The following is a 14,910-nucleotide window of genomic DNA, read 5'->3' as shown; positions in this document are numbered from 1 at the left end:
TCCCCTTAAATGGAGATACTGGGATGATTTTTATTGCTCTTGATATCAGCACAATCGTTATAAAAATGTTTTCAGCTACTTAAATATAGTGCCATCTTCTTTATTCTTTTGTACTTTGTAGGTTCTTCTCTGGTTACCATTGAAAGTGCTGCTGAATTGAGTTTCCTGTCATATCGAGTTGAGCCACTTCAAAGCAAAACCAATTTTTGGATAGGATTGTACAGAAATGTTGAAGGTAATTTTTGCACCGTGATTTTTGAATCATGAATATTTCAAAATGTTGAACTATTTCAAAATGTTTCAAACTTGTTTCGAAACAAGTTTTCAGTTCTAGAAAATCTTGCTTTAATTAATGATTAATTTGTGAAACATTTGAAAATTCAAACTCATAGTTTCATTTGAGATAAGAACTGAATATTTAAGTGACTCACACATTAGGCTATCTTGAAAGTTGCTAAAGGAATATCCACTGTTGCTAAGTTTAAGAAGTTTTTAAAAAATGTTTTCTATCTTTTGCTATTAAAAAAAATTAGGGGAAGATAACTTTACATATATATACTAATTAGGAATAAATTTTCAACTAAAACTACATTAGAAACATAATTCTCAGTTTCCTTTCTTCTATTAATTTATTATTATTTTGACTATTAAAACTCTTAAGTCTAAATAGCTATAGATTGTGGAATAAAATAACATGCTTAGAAATTTTACATGAATAAGTTGAATATATTTTAAGAGGGATTATTTTTAACTTGTAATTTATTTGGCTTCCTCTGATAATCAGGAATGTGGCTGTGGATAAACAACAACCCACTCTCCTTTGTCAACTGGAAAACAGGTGATCCCTCTGGTGACAGAAATGATTGTGTCACTTTATATGCATCTTCTGGATTATGGAGTAATATTCACTGTTCTTCCTACAAAGGATACATTTGTAAAAGACCAAAAAGTAAGTAAGAATTTGTCTTATGGTACATATGTTTCTAGGCTCCCTTTTCTTGCAAATATGAAGATGTTAGGTATGGAATTATAATGTGATTACAGGTTCCTTATAAACTCTCCCTCTTTATAAGCGAGAAGTCTAGTCTGCCATGATGATTAGTTCTGTCTGTCACTTTGAGTAAGCTCAAAACTTCCTGCTTAATTGAAGCAATGATTTTGGTATATCAGTACACATGTGATGAAATATCCATGCACATGGATTTGTGAAGTTGGGAGAAGTTTGGAGATCTAGCCTTATGGCATATGAGAAAAAGAGATAAAATACATACCTTGACCAACAAGAAGTGGACAGTGGGGAGGAATGAGAATTTAGTAAGAAATAAATCATGTAAGACCAATTAAGTTTCCTCCTGAGATTGAATGGCAGGCCATGTCAGGACAGGGATTGGGGGAATTAATAGTATTATGTGCCCATTATATGATACTATCTGGACGTTCACAATAGTTTTATGCCATTCCACTTCACATAGTATCTTTACCAAGAGATAAAATTTATTAGATAATAGATTTTAATAAATGAACTGAATAAAGTAATACTCCAGCCCGAGTTGGTTTTATTATTTTGTTGTTGTTCAGTTGCTAGGCTGTGTTTGAGTCCTTGTGACCCGACTGTAGCATACCAGGCGCCTCTGTCCGCCTCTGTCCTCCTAGAATTTGCTGAAATTCATTTCCACTGAGTGGATGATGCTGGTTCTTCATTCTTCGACAACTCTGTTCTAAGATACTGTACCCTTTGGTGCAGTGTTGGATTCCTATTTTATTTTTCATTCAAATGCCTTGTAATATCTTATGCTTCAGTGAGCCATTTTCAAAACCACTAGCCTAGAATACATTATTTTATGGGTAGATTGGGTAGATTTGGTGGTATAAGTGGCTCAAATGCAACTGGGTTTTTTTTTTTTCCTGTTTTCAGATCTTGCAGTGTATTTAAACTCACCATGCAGCTGTAGGTTGCAGTTATAGGATAGATAGATAGATAAAATCTGTATGTATATATACAGATTTTATCTATCTATCCATCTATCTGATTATTGTCTATATATATCATATATCACTGTAAATCAAACATGAATAATTTGATGTATTTGTAAACCAAATGATGCTCATGATCTACATGCAATTATCATGGGTCTTTATAACTATTTATTTTGTTATTTTACAAACAGTTGTTGATGCTGAACCTACGCATACATTAATTACAACAAAAGGTAAGATCATCATGAAATTTTAAGTTCCATATTAGCAATACATTGATACAGTGTGTTTGCTTTAAAAACCATAATTTTCCCTTCTTACACCCATTGCACTCTCAGTCAAATAGCTTGAGCTACTCTAGCCTTTGTCATTATGGCACCGATCGCTCTTGAATGATACTCTAGAAAAACCGGTCTTGGAGTCAGGTTGGTGTTTTTATCCTAGGTCTTGCTGTTGTTGTTGAGTCACTCAGTTGTGTCTGACTCTTTATGATGCCAGGCTTCTCTGTCCATGGGATTCTCCAGGCAAGAACTCTAGGTTTTACTGAGGACACTAATTACTCTGTTACACTAATTGCCTTATGAGAACCCAGGGAAGAAATTTTTCTTAAGAATTCCTGTGATTTCTTTCCTGTTTTTAAGCAATATTTAAAATTTTAGTTTTATGGATAGTTTGAATGAGGAACTGACCTCTTTCACTTATGTTGTTTGCTGCTAAAAAAAAGTAAGTGAGATGTGTGGCTTGCCTGCAGCTCTCTTAACTTCCTACGTGCTATTTGTTAACTAATACTCATGTGTTCAAATTTCCACTATTTATTTTCTTTTTTCCCTAATTTCCCCCCTTGCTTGTTATTATTATCACTGCTTTTACTATTCCATTTATCTTCATATGATGTATGTGTAAGCAGCCTTCAATAATTTTTAAAAGGTATAAATATTTTAGAATATTATACTAGCTTACTGCTGCATCAGTTCAGTTCAGTTCAGTCGCGCAGTCGTGTCCGACTCTTTGCGACCCCATGAATCACAGCACGCCAGGCCTCCCTGTCCATCACCACCTCCCGGAGTTCACCCAAACTCGTGTCCATCGAGTCGGTGATGCCATCCAGCCATCTCATTCTCTGTCGTCCTCTTCTCCTCCCGCCCCCAATCCTTCCCAGCATATTAGTTGCAAGAGTATTTCATATATCTATACTGCTGCATAGATACATGAAATACTCTTGCAACTGAATAATCATCTGAACATTTGAATTAATCATCCATGGAATTCTATATTCATGTCCTGAATTTGTTTGGCAAATGTCACTGGACAGGAAATTCATGCATTTTAGTTTTTCTAGGACAGTTGTACTGTTCTCCATGGCACTCTACTCTCTGCCTCCCTCCACTTACCGTTTTTCTAATATATTTGCTTATTTATAGCTGATCCAAGGAAGATGGAACCTTCTAAATCGTCTTCCAGTGCGACAGGAGTAGTAGTCATCGTGATCCTCCTGATTATAATGGGTGCTGGCTTCGCTGTGTACTACTTTTATAAGAAAAGACATGTGCATTTGCCTCGAGAGGACACTTTTGAGAACACGCTGTATTTTAACAGTGGATCAAGTCCAGGAACTAATGATACGAAAGATCTCATGGGCAACATTGAACAGAATGAACATGCGGCCATCTAGTATCATGGTATGATTTAGGTATATTTTAATTTCATAAAATTATAACTAAAATGGTAAGGTCTTTTGTTCAATGTGATTATTTCCTTTCAAATTATAATAGTACTGTATTACGCTGGTCTGTCTTTTTTCCTTTGCCAAGTGGAAGATATTTTTAAGCCTGGCAAGATATTTTCACAAAAGAGGGATAATGACATTGACTACTATGTTTAAGAAGATCTTAGGTGAATATACAGCATTGGTATATAGCTTGTGTCAACTGCATTCAGATTACAGGAACCCCAGAAACAACCAGCTCTGCGTCCTGAAATCATTTAAGGAGATTCCAAAGACTTGTTACCCATGAAATAGTTATTTGGTAATTAGAAAACCATTTTAAAAGTCAAGTACATATAACCTCAGGTGACACAAAAATTTAGTCACCTTTTTCCTTATACCCATCTTGATTTTTTAATTCCAGTTATTCAGAATTGTATTTGTACATGTGCAGAAAGAAAAAGGCAGCTGAGAATCTTGTCTGCCCCAAACAAGATTTTCCAGGCTGAACATTACAAATGTGTTCTTTGTCCTGTTTTATGTATATCAGGAATGCAAAGATTTGAAATAAAAATGTAAATTTGCATAACTGGATATACTTAGATAATGTGAAATAAACATCAAAGACAAGGTGTATTTTTAATAGATTTGTATTTTGGTGATCTTGGTAAGTGTAAATTTTCTTTTAACTGCGATTTATTTATCCATTTACTTTATATTTTACTTGGAAAATTAATGATACTATCAATAGAGGAATTTTTTAATTAAGCTCTTAATGTATTTGGAAAATATAGACTGCTAAAACACTGTGCATAAATTAATTTTTTGCTTTAATGACTTGGCCTATTTACCTGGATCTTTCCTCTGTAACACCGACTGATCTCAGAATGCAACAGTTGAAGGCACTGTTATTGGGAATTAGGTCTCTAAGTATCTTTTCCTCACTTTAACAATTCCTTTTTGTTCAAAAACTTTTCCTCAGATGAAGTTTTGTGTACAGTATAAAATATATCAGTGGTGTCACATCTTTCCCGGTATCATATTTCCAACTCATCCTTGCCTTTCCCAAGGGGTTACTCACGAGCAGAAATTCCTTACCTGAAGTCCCTATACAGGGATCCTTAAATGGCATTAAGGGGTCTGTGAAGACCTTCAGATTGTTTGCAAAATGTTGTCTCTATTTGTGTTTATGCCTTTTTTTTTCTGGGAAGAAAATAGCTAGATTTTCAAGAAAGTCCATAACTCACAAAAGACTAAAGGGACTTCCCTAGTGGTCCAGTGGTTAAGACTTTGAGCTCCTAATACATGGGGCCCGAGTTTGATCCCTGGTCAGGAAACCAGATCTTGCGTGCTGAAACTAAAGATCCCGTGTGCTGCATCCAAAAAAAAAAAAAAAGAGAGAGACGAAGAAGCAGTGTATTGGTTAGGAGGTAAGATGGAGTTTGCAATACCCCAACTTAATGGGGTTGCAAGAGGTGGGCAATTGTGAGAAAGCTTGCCCACCTCTTACAACCCAATTAAGTTGGGGTATTGCAAACTCCATCTTACCTCCTAACCAATACACTGCTTCTTCTTGGTAAGAACAAAGCATATTCCATTTGAGGATGTGCTAATGGAAACAATGGCTACAGTGTCATACCAGTGTGGTTAATTATACTGAAAAAAACTTTACATGTGTATTTTTCTTCTTTCAAGATACAAGAGAAACGAGAGAATTAGAAATATGGAAGAGGAGAAATATAAGAGTGAGCATGATTTACAAATTCTTTACACAAGTCATTTTCTTTAGAACTCAGAGCTACATTTTTGCAGAAAGTATTTTGGACTTCAGACGTTTGCCTCATACTTAAATGTCTTATCCTTTCAAGAAACTGGCTGTATTCAGTAGGATGCTGAATACACCTCACATTATCCACTCAAACATACAATCAAATAGATGTCATCTGTATCTATATATGTACTCAAACTCAGTAACATATTAAGCATATGGGGGGTAAGAAGTTTTATAAAGTGGAGAAGAGCAGTTTTGTTTTGTTTGCTTTTTACTTTTAGTTTTGGTTTTAGTGGTTGTAGTCCATTTGTTTTTGTTTTTTTTAACCAGAAATTCTTTCTGGAGATTAAGTGTTTAAGTGCTCTCCACACTGGCTTTGCACTTGTTTTCATCAGAATTCAGCAGTCAGAAGATTCTTAAAGGATATTTTTTTTCCCCAGTTGAACTCAAAACAATATGAATAGTCTTTAGCGTGATCTCTAAAAATAAAGATTATATCTCTAGAGACTGGGAATCTCTTGATGCGTCCTATTTTCATTGTTCACTTGGGCATCTGTTTGTGTATTTACCAGTTTGTTCATCACATATACCATCAGCATCTCATACATATCCCAGGTGTTGAGCTAGGTTCTGGAGATTCAAATGTAGGTGAGAAGCTGTGCTAGTCCACGAGAAGGACACAGTCTAATGGAGGTCCAGGCACACATGATCATTTTGGAGGGATTTTTTTTATTGATGTATAGTTGATGCATGCTATTATATAAATTACAGGTGTACAATATAGTGCCTTGCAATTTTTGAAAATTATTCTCCATTTATAATTATTAGAAAATATTGGCCATATTCCCAATATTGTACAATATAATCTTTATAGCTTATTTTATGCCTAATGGTTTATACCTCTTAATCCCCTACCCTGTTGCCCCTCTCACTCCACTGATAACCACTGAAGTGAAGTGAAGTCAGTCATGTCTGACCCTATGACCCCATGGACTACAAAGTGCATGAAATTCTCCAGGCCAGAATACCAAAGTGAGTAGCCTTTCCCTTCTCCAGGGAATCTTCCCAACCCAGGGATCCAACCCAGGTCTCCTGCGTTGGAGGCGGATTCTTTACCAGCTGAGCCACAAGGGAAGTCCAAGAATACCAGAGTGGGTAGCCTATATCTTCTCCAGCTGATCTTCCCAACCCAGGAATTGAACCGGGGTCTCCTGAATTTCAGGAGGATTCTTTACCAACTGATCCATCACCATTAATTTGTTCTTAATGTCTGTGAGTCTGCTTTTTGTTTTGTTCACTAATTTGTTGTATATTTTAGATTCCATGTATGAGTGATATTGTACAGTATTTGTCTTTCTATACCTGACTTATTACTTAGAATATGGACTTAGGCCCTCCAAGTCCACCTATGTTGCTGAAAATGGCAAAATTTTGTTCTTTTTTATGGCTGAACAATATTGCATTGTATATATACCACATCTTCTCTACCCATTCATCTGTTGACTTCCATATCTTGGCAATTGTAAATAATGCTGGTATGAACATTGGGGTACAGGTATCTTTTTAAAATTTATATTTTCTCTTTTTTTTGGATATATACCCAGGAGTGGAATTGCTGGGTCATATGGTAGTTCTGTTTCAATTTTTTGAGAAACCTCCATACTGTTTTCCACACCGACTGAATCAGTTTACATTCCCAGCAACAGTGTGTGAAGTTCCCCTTTTCACTGCAGCCTTGCCAACGTTTGTTATTTGTGTTCTTTTTGATCATGACAATGCTGACAGATGTGAGGTGATATCTCATTGTGACTTTGATTTGCATTTCCCTGATGATTAGTGACACTGAGCAACTTTTCATGTGACTGTTGGCCATCTGTATTTCCTGTTTGGAAAACTGTATACTCAGGTTTCTGCCCATTTTTCATTTGAGTTGAGTTTTTTTTTTTTAAGGTTGAGCTGTATGAGCCTCCAAAACCTCATTTTTAACATAATCTAGTTCTTAAAGACACTGTCTCTGAATACAGTCACATTCTGAGGTTCTGTGTTAGGGTTTCAATATGAATTGGAGAGGGGGGCACAATTCAGCCCATAGCATGCTTCTGCAACACTTTTTTTTTTTTAAACTTATTTGCAGGGTTCTCCAGACAGGGGGTTAGTTGAAATAAACAGTCTGAATCTATTATGGTTAAAATCTCTTATTTCTGCAGATTTAAGAAACATGACCACATGAAAATATTTCTGTGGTTCCTCCCAGGGGTTTGGAAGGGACCCATGTGAGTGAGGGGCCCCAAAGGTTAAGCTTTATTTGTTTCATTGTAGAACAACTCTTAGTGTCAGGAACAGCTTCTGATAGGGAGAGACTGAGCAGAGCCTGATGAGATGATAGAATCTTGAGGTGTAAGGAAAGAAGGTAGGAATGAATGCCAGAGAGAGGAAAAACTTGGGCAAAGCCACCGAGATGAGAAACAGCTTGTTGTCATTAAGTAGGAAAGTGAGATGCATGTCGCAGGGGCTGGAGTTTAGGAATTGCCTCAAATACTGACAGGAAGTCATCTTCTGTTTGGCCCTCCCTACACCCGACCTGCATTCAGAGCATCCTGATATCATGTCAGGCTCAACCCACTTGACCTGACCAAGAAGACGACCTAAATACTACTTTGCCTTAAAACACACATAATCAAAGCTGTATGTGTGACATGGCTTAACTTAGGAAGGCCTTCAGAAATAACACTCCTTTTTCACTGAGACACTCAAATTTGGGGCCATTAAGTTACTGTAGTAAACTTAGTAAGCATTAGGATCAGAGAAGGGTGAACTGAGAGAGTCGCACTGACATATATACACTACCATGTGTGAAACAGACAGCTAGTGGGAAGCTGCTGTACAGCATAGGGAGCTCAGCTCGGTGCTCTGTGATGACCTAGAGGGGTGGGATGGGGTGGCTGGAGGGAGGCTCAAGAAAGAGGGGATATACGTATACATATAGCTGATCCACATTGTTGTACAGCAGAAACTAACAACATTATAAAGCGATTATACTCCAACAAGAAAATAATAACATTAAAAATAAATAAAAACAGTCTCCCCCTTACCAAAAAAAAGAGAATTAGGCTCAGATATACCCCACCCCATGACTTAGATTATATAACTATGGGATGCATAGAACAATTGTTGACTTGTCTCTATAACAAAATTAAAAGTAGAAAATTCTGTGTTAATTTAGAAACCATTGTATTATTGAGAATATAAGCCACCTATATTTTTGAGAATTTATCTTCTGCAAATAACTTAAGAAAAATCTGTTGTATTGGCTGTGAATGGGTGTTTCAACACTGATTGCATATGGTAAACACCTGAGCCCCACTCCAGGTCCATGAAACTAGAACCTAGGGATGGGACTCAGGCATTGGCTTGACTAGCAAAACAGAACAAACAGACAGAACTCCCTGGGTGATTTCATGAAGTTGGTGATGAAAAAATGATGTTAAATAATACTTCCATGAAGGTTAATTATTCAGGATTCCCTATAAGGTCAAAATTCTTGAAAACATGAATATAGTAATGTCACTCACAATTATGGGAGATCAGTTAGTGAATTTTCTGATGTAGAAAAGCTATCCTCAATATAGTTTTATTTTTTAATTTTCTTTTTAGTTTATTAACAAAGAGAGGATATGACCCAAAATAGTAATATCATAATGTGTCTTTTTATACTTCTAGTTTTTCTCATTGTGTCCAACTATCAAATAAGAAAATTTCCTTAAAACAATATTTTGGATTTTAGATGTTATCATAAAAATGTTTTAGGAGACTTCTTCGACTGGAAATGTTGCCCAAACCTCTCAACAACATACCAGGAATACATATTTTGGTATTAGAATTTCCTTAGCATTTTGTAAATAATGTTTTTCATTTAAAAGGGACCCCTGACAGGCAACTTTTTTCAACAAAAGGTGACACTGACATTGGAAAGGCTTTCTAAGTTGGCTGGGGATCCTGGCTGTGCTGTGGGACCTTTAAAATGTTAAAGTTATTCATGGCAGATCTGCACAATTAGGTTTTGGCAAAGACAGTTGATCTCATTCAACTAGCTCTGCGGGTTTGAGTTAACCTTTCTCCTTATGGGTCTGGTTACAGCTCATGTACAAACAGTTCTCTTTGAAATTTCAAGAAACCTGTGATGCTACCATGTTCTCTTTTCTGTTGACTTTTTTTTTTTTCTTCAAGGGCAGAAAAGTTCAAGACTGCCTGGGCTTGCTCCTGATTCAGGGTTTTGGCAGGGGTTCTCAAACTTTGATGGGCGTAAGAGTCTCTCAGAGAGCTCATTTAAAATAGAGAGTCCTCTGGGCTCCTGCTTGTGATTCTGATTAAGTAGATGTGGGTCCAATCCTGGAATCTGCACTTCAACAAGCATCCCAGAGGATTCTGATGCCCTCAGGCTGTGATTTTGATGAACAATCTATTCTGGAATCATTTTTATGTGAAGGTATCATTTTCCCCAAAGCTATTATAAATCTCAAATAATCCATGAGGCCAAAGCCTTATAACCAAACAGCATGGAAGTTAATGAAAACTGCAGTTTTTCAATTCTTTCTATTAATCAGAAATTGTTGGTGCTAAAATCCACTTCTTTACTTCTTTTCTGAACTCCCTTATACTCTCTGCTATGGACTGAATATATGCAATCCCCCCACCAAATCCATATAGGTTGAGACCTAACCCCAAAAGTGATTGTATTTGGAGGCAAGGTCTCTGGGAGGTGATTGGGTCATGAAAGCAGAATCCCTATGAATGGATTAGCTAGTGCCCTTATGAAAGAGAACCCACAAAGGGAAGACTGTCTTCTATTAACTAGGAAGCTGGTTGTCACCAGACACTGAATTTGCTGGCACCTCAGTCTTGGACTTCCCAGCCTCCAGAACTGTGAGGAAGGAATTTCTGTTGTTTATAAGCCACCATGTATCTTGTTATAGAAGCCCAAATGAATTAAGATATTCTCCCAAGGCTGCAGCGTTCTTATAATCCCTTCCACAATCACCATGAATGAGGATGTGTGAGTTGACAGTTTGCCTCTCTTATTCAGTCTTGGACTATAAACTCCAGGAGGGGAAAGGCCTGACATTATGTGAACCTGGGCAGAACCCTAGATCTTTGTGAAAAGAACCATTTCTCTGTGTTGTCGGTAATAACAAAACTGTTTATGACCATAGAGACTCTCACTTCATGGAAACATCAGTCTCCCTGGGTCAGTTTGCTTATCTTCTAAAAGGGAGTGAATGGGAACCTTCTCACGCTCAGGACCATCTTAACTCTATAATCCAGTTGTGCTGTCTTGAGATATGAGAGAGCAGGAGAAACCTCATCAACTTCTTTGAGAAAAATTGCCATCCATCTTTCAAAGAAGATTCTGTCTCTGTTTTCCTCCAGTTTTCTGGAAATCAGAGTAGCACTTGGCTCTAAAAGCCACAGGGAAACTGATGAGGTACCTTTCAAATGCTCAGCCCAGTGGCAGGCAATCAAATGAATTCCAGCTGGTCCTGGAGTGTGTTCTGCTTACTGCCATGTGCCACCCTGGGGGTTAATTTCCTAACTCAGGCCCTGACTGTTGAACTGGTGTGGATTCAGGAGGAGGATCTGAAGTCTCCAGTGGAGAAGAAAAGAGAGTGTTGGATTGACAGTGCCTAGGAATCTACTTCTCCAAATGGGAGAGTTCATTCACCTGGCAAGGTTTGACTCCCTCTAGGAAATACCGGGCTACAGGATGGGCTAAACCTCTCCAGTCTCTATGTGTTTGTGTTATTGATCTCTGGTCTCATAATAAAATGTTATTTTCGCTGGACTTGTCCGGGCTTCTATCTGGGCCTTTGCTGCCGTGTATCCATAGGCTGTAACTAGAGACAGATTACTTAAGAACTGTTTTTGTTGGAAATCTGTTCCCATATACTCTACACCCTGCCAGCCCCCTACCTGTGCTGTGAGCCACCTCTCCTTATGAACCACAGCCTGGCCAGATATACCTGTGCTTATCTCAAGTCCCTACGGTGGATGCATCACAAAGCAGGTACTGGGACTCCCGCTTTTGAAACTGAGCAGGACCCCAGGGTCGTTGCCCCTCTCCCCACAGTGTCCTCAGCCTGCCTTTCATCTGTGGAAAAACTTCAGTCAAAGATTAAAAGTTTAATCAGAGAAGTGAGAAAATGCAGGAAAAAAAAAAGGAGATAAAATAGTAATAATGTCATTAAGAATAGTCAAGGACATTTAATTCCTTCTCAAGGGCTGTATATACTATTCTGAGCCATATCCCATGAACTGTCTTATAGATACTGAAACCCCCACCAAGTGGAAGAAATTAACTACATGATGACCAGTCTCTAGCCATGATAAAAGTTGCTGGAGTTCCAAGGATTGGCCTCAAGGAAATGGAAACTGATCAACTTTGGAACTGAAGATTAACTGTACTTAAAACAATCAGGATGACGCTGGTCAGACCACCAATGACCAATTTCAAGATGACTGTCAGAGCTGACTGTGCTGTTTCTGCCTGTAGCCCCCTCCCTCCATCTATAAAACTCTTGCCCACTGATTGTGGAGGGGGGTGGGCAGTCAGCCTTTGGACAGACATCTGTCCCACACTCTCCAGTTGCCAGCATCCAAAATAAAGCAAACTTTCCTTTCTACCTATCTGGCCTCTTTTTTGGCTTTTGAGGGTTGAGCAGCCAGTCCTGGGTTCAGTAACACTTTGACTATCCACGGGGCCACTCCCTACCCAGCGAAGACACCCAAGCCAAACTTGCAGAACTTGAAGGAGGAGACCCAGTTTGGGACCTCAGCCTGAGCAGCTGCCAAGGACTCCGCTGCCAAGTGACAGAGAATCTGGCACAACCTCCAAGGGGCCTCAGCCAACTGGAACTTGTGCAGCCACCGTGTTCCCCGGAGCTCATCTTCAAGATGTGTTCCATCACTGGACTTGTTTCTCTTCTTCCTAGCCACATCTCTTCCTCGACAAGCAAGAAAATCTCAATTCTCTGGGGTTTCCATGGGGGCCAAGAGGAGCAAAGAATACATGTCTTGGGAAGCCAGACAGTATCAGGTAGCTTTTCCTGAAGCTGATCGTCAAAGAATCCAAGCCACTGTGTTCTTCTGGACAGTCTTCAACCAAGTGTATTCTATAGCGCCAAGCCTCAGAATGTCAAAGACCCAATATCCCAGCTCAGAGATCATTAAGTAGGGGGAACAAATTCTCCCTTCCTTTGCCCTTTTTTGAAAAAATATTTTTTTGACATGTATCATTTTTAAAGCCTTTATTGAATTTGTTACACTATTGCTTCTGTTTTATGTTTTGGTTTTTTGGTCTTGAATCATATGGGATCTTAGGTCCCTTACCAGGGATTGAACCCACACTCCCTGCATTGGAAGGTGAAGTCTTAACCACTGGACTGCCAGGGAAGTCCTTGCCTTTTTACTTTATTCAGGCCCTCACTAGACTGAGATTTACTCTGTTAAATTCTACAGTCTAAAGAGGTTCACATGGGAAATGCTACGTGGCCCCAAAGAGAAGCTGAGTTTCTGTAAGTTCTAATAGAAAGCTAGGTTTCTTTTTTGTTTTGTTTTTTAATTAAAAAAAAAAATGTTGGACCATGCCACGCAGCATGAACGATCTTAGTTCCTCAACCAGGGATCAAAACCGAGCCCCTGCTTTGGAAGGACAGAGTCTTAACCACTGGACCACCAGGGAAGTCCTGGAAGCTGAGCCTCAATCATAAACTATCATATATTGATCTGATAGTTACTCTTAGGCCTCAACAGGGCCACTGGGTGCCCAGATAACTGGTTCAACACAACCCATATTCTGGGTGTGTCTGTGAACCTGTGTCTGGATGAGATCAGCATTTGACTCAGTAAACTTGAGTAAACCGGGTTGTCCTCCTTAATTTGGGAAGGGAGCATCATTCAGTCTGTTGAGGGCCTGAATTTGCTCTCTTGGGGTGACAAGACATCAGAGTGCCTCCAACTGAGAGAGAAGAGCTTCAGTCTCAGCAAGGATTCTGAGCCCCACACACAGAATGGAAACAGGAGAAGCACTAAACAAAAGCAGACCACAGGAATTAGGATGAGAAGAGTTTCAGCCATTACCAGAGGGTATCACTGATTAGGTTTCCCTGGGACTTTTGACCCAGTTCAGGATGGAATTTCTCTCCAGCCTGTTGACAAGGAGGCTCAGAGTTAGATTGAAGTTAGTATAAGAATATAAAAAGCCATATTTCTCATGCACATGGGTGCTACTCTGACTTACAATTTTGTGAATCAGTATCAACCAATCTATTTAAATCATTTGGAAAAGTAATAGTTTTGTTCAATATTGGACAGATAAGTTTAACAAATTAACTGAAAAATAGATTCTCATTCCCCAGTGATTTACATTTTGACATCTTGTGGGAAAAATCACTTGCTGGATTGGCTTGAGGTGTGTTTCCAAAGAGTAGGACTTCTGCCCACCTTCAGGACTCAAGAACACTCTCGTACTTCTGCATCTTACCTGTGCTGGGATCTTCCACTGCCAGGTCCGTCCCTGTTCGTAACAGTAAGAATTCCATCCATTCAAAGACATACTCTGATTCCACATTTATCAGTAGACTCAAAAATTGTGGATTCCTCTCTTTGTTTGCAACCACTAATAATCTTAAGTCAGTGCAGTGAAGTGTCTATATTATTGTTTACTGCCTGTGGTCACTATTTCTATTGATGGGTCCCCCCTATTTATCAAATACAGTGTGTAATGCTAGGAACACAAAAATGGTGACGACCCGTGCCCCATTGATGGGTGCAGCTAAGACATAACAAGATGTAAACACATGAATTAGCACACCATGGGGCAAATGGGATAAAAAAGTATCGCAAGGAACAGATGATGGAGATTCTACCACACATGAGAATCATGGAAGGCTTTTCAAAGCAAGTGGTATTTGAGCTGGCTCTTAGGAAAACAAAACAAACTAGATTCAGCAGCTGAGAGGAGAAAGGGCCTTTTCAGTTTGAGAGAATATCATGAATACTAGAACCTGGGGAAATTCGGTGTAACAGAAGCAAAGTGGCCTGGAGAAGAAGCCAAAGAAGACTTCTCTGGTGGTCCAGTTGTTAAGGACCACCTTAACCACTTCTGCCTGCCATGCAGAAGACACAGGTTCAATCCCTGGTCTGGGAAGATTCCACATGCTGTGGGGCAACTAAGCCCACATACCGCAACTAGAGAAAGCCTATGCACAGCAATGAAGACTCAGCACAGCCAAAAGTAAATATTTTTTTGAAAGGCAGGGAAAAAGAAGAAACTGAAGTGGAAGGGACCGTAGAGTGAATTACATGGGATTACATCACAGAGCTTATATAATGATTGCAGTGTGATGACTGAGCTCCTATATGTGCCAGGTACTGAAATGTCCTGAGGGCAGATGATATATGC

At 38.8% G+C, this 14,910-nt stretch overlaps 1 protein-coding gene across 2 annotated transcripts in view; it reads left to right on the top strand.

The window, feature by feature from the left end:
- Positions 1-12,132, top strand: part of MRC1 (mannose receptor C-type 1) — a 124,612-nt gene extending 112,480 nt beyond the window's left edge. Inside the window, exons 27-31 of one of the 2 annotated variants that reach the window (XM_055429510.2) lie at positions 122-235; positions 785-949; positions 2,169-2,210; positions 3,399-3,656; positions 11,774-12,132. In XM_055429510.2, coding sequence (XP_055285485.1) covers positions 122-235; positions 785-949; positions 2,169-2,210; positions 3,399-3,649 — 572 coding nt within the window. In that variant the 3' untranslated portion in view covers positions 3,650-3,656; positions 11,774-12,132. Of the gene's footprint in view, positions 1-121; positions 236-784; positions 950-2,168; positions 2,211-3,398; positions 3,707-11,773 lie in introns of those variants that run through there. The other variant, XM_055429502.2, reaches the window with a different exon arrangement.
- Positions 12,133-14,910: the final 2,778 nt, after the last annotated feature.

The sequence above is a fragment of the Moschus berezovskii genome, chromosome 15, assembly GCF_049115385.1.
Source record: "Moschus berezovskii isolate FMDL1 chromosome 15, NW_MosBer_1.0, whole genome shotgun sequence".
NCBI lineage: Eukaryota > Metazoa > Chordata > Mammalia > Artiodactyla > Moschidae > Moschus > Moschus berezovskii.
The sequence above is the reverse complement of the archived record's forward strand: the minus strand, read 5'-3'. Positions and strand labels throughout refer to the sequence as shown.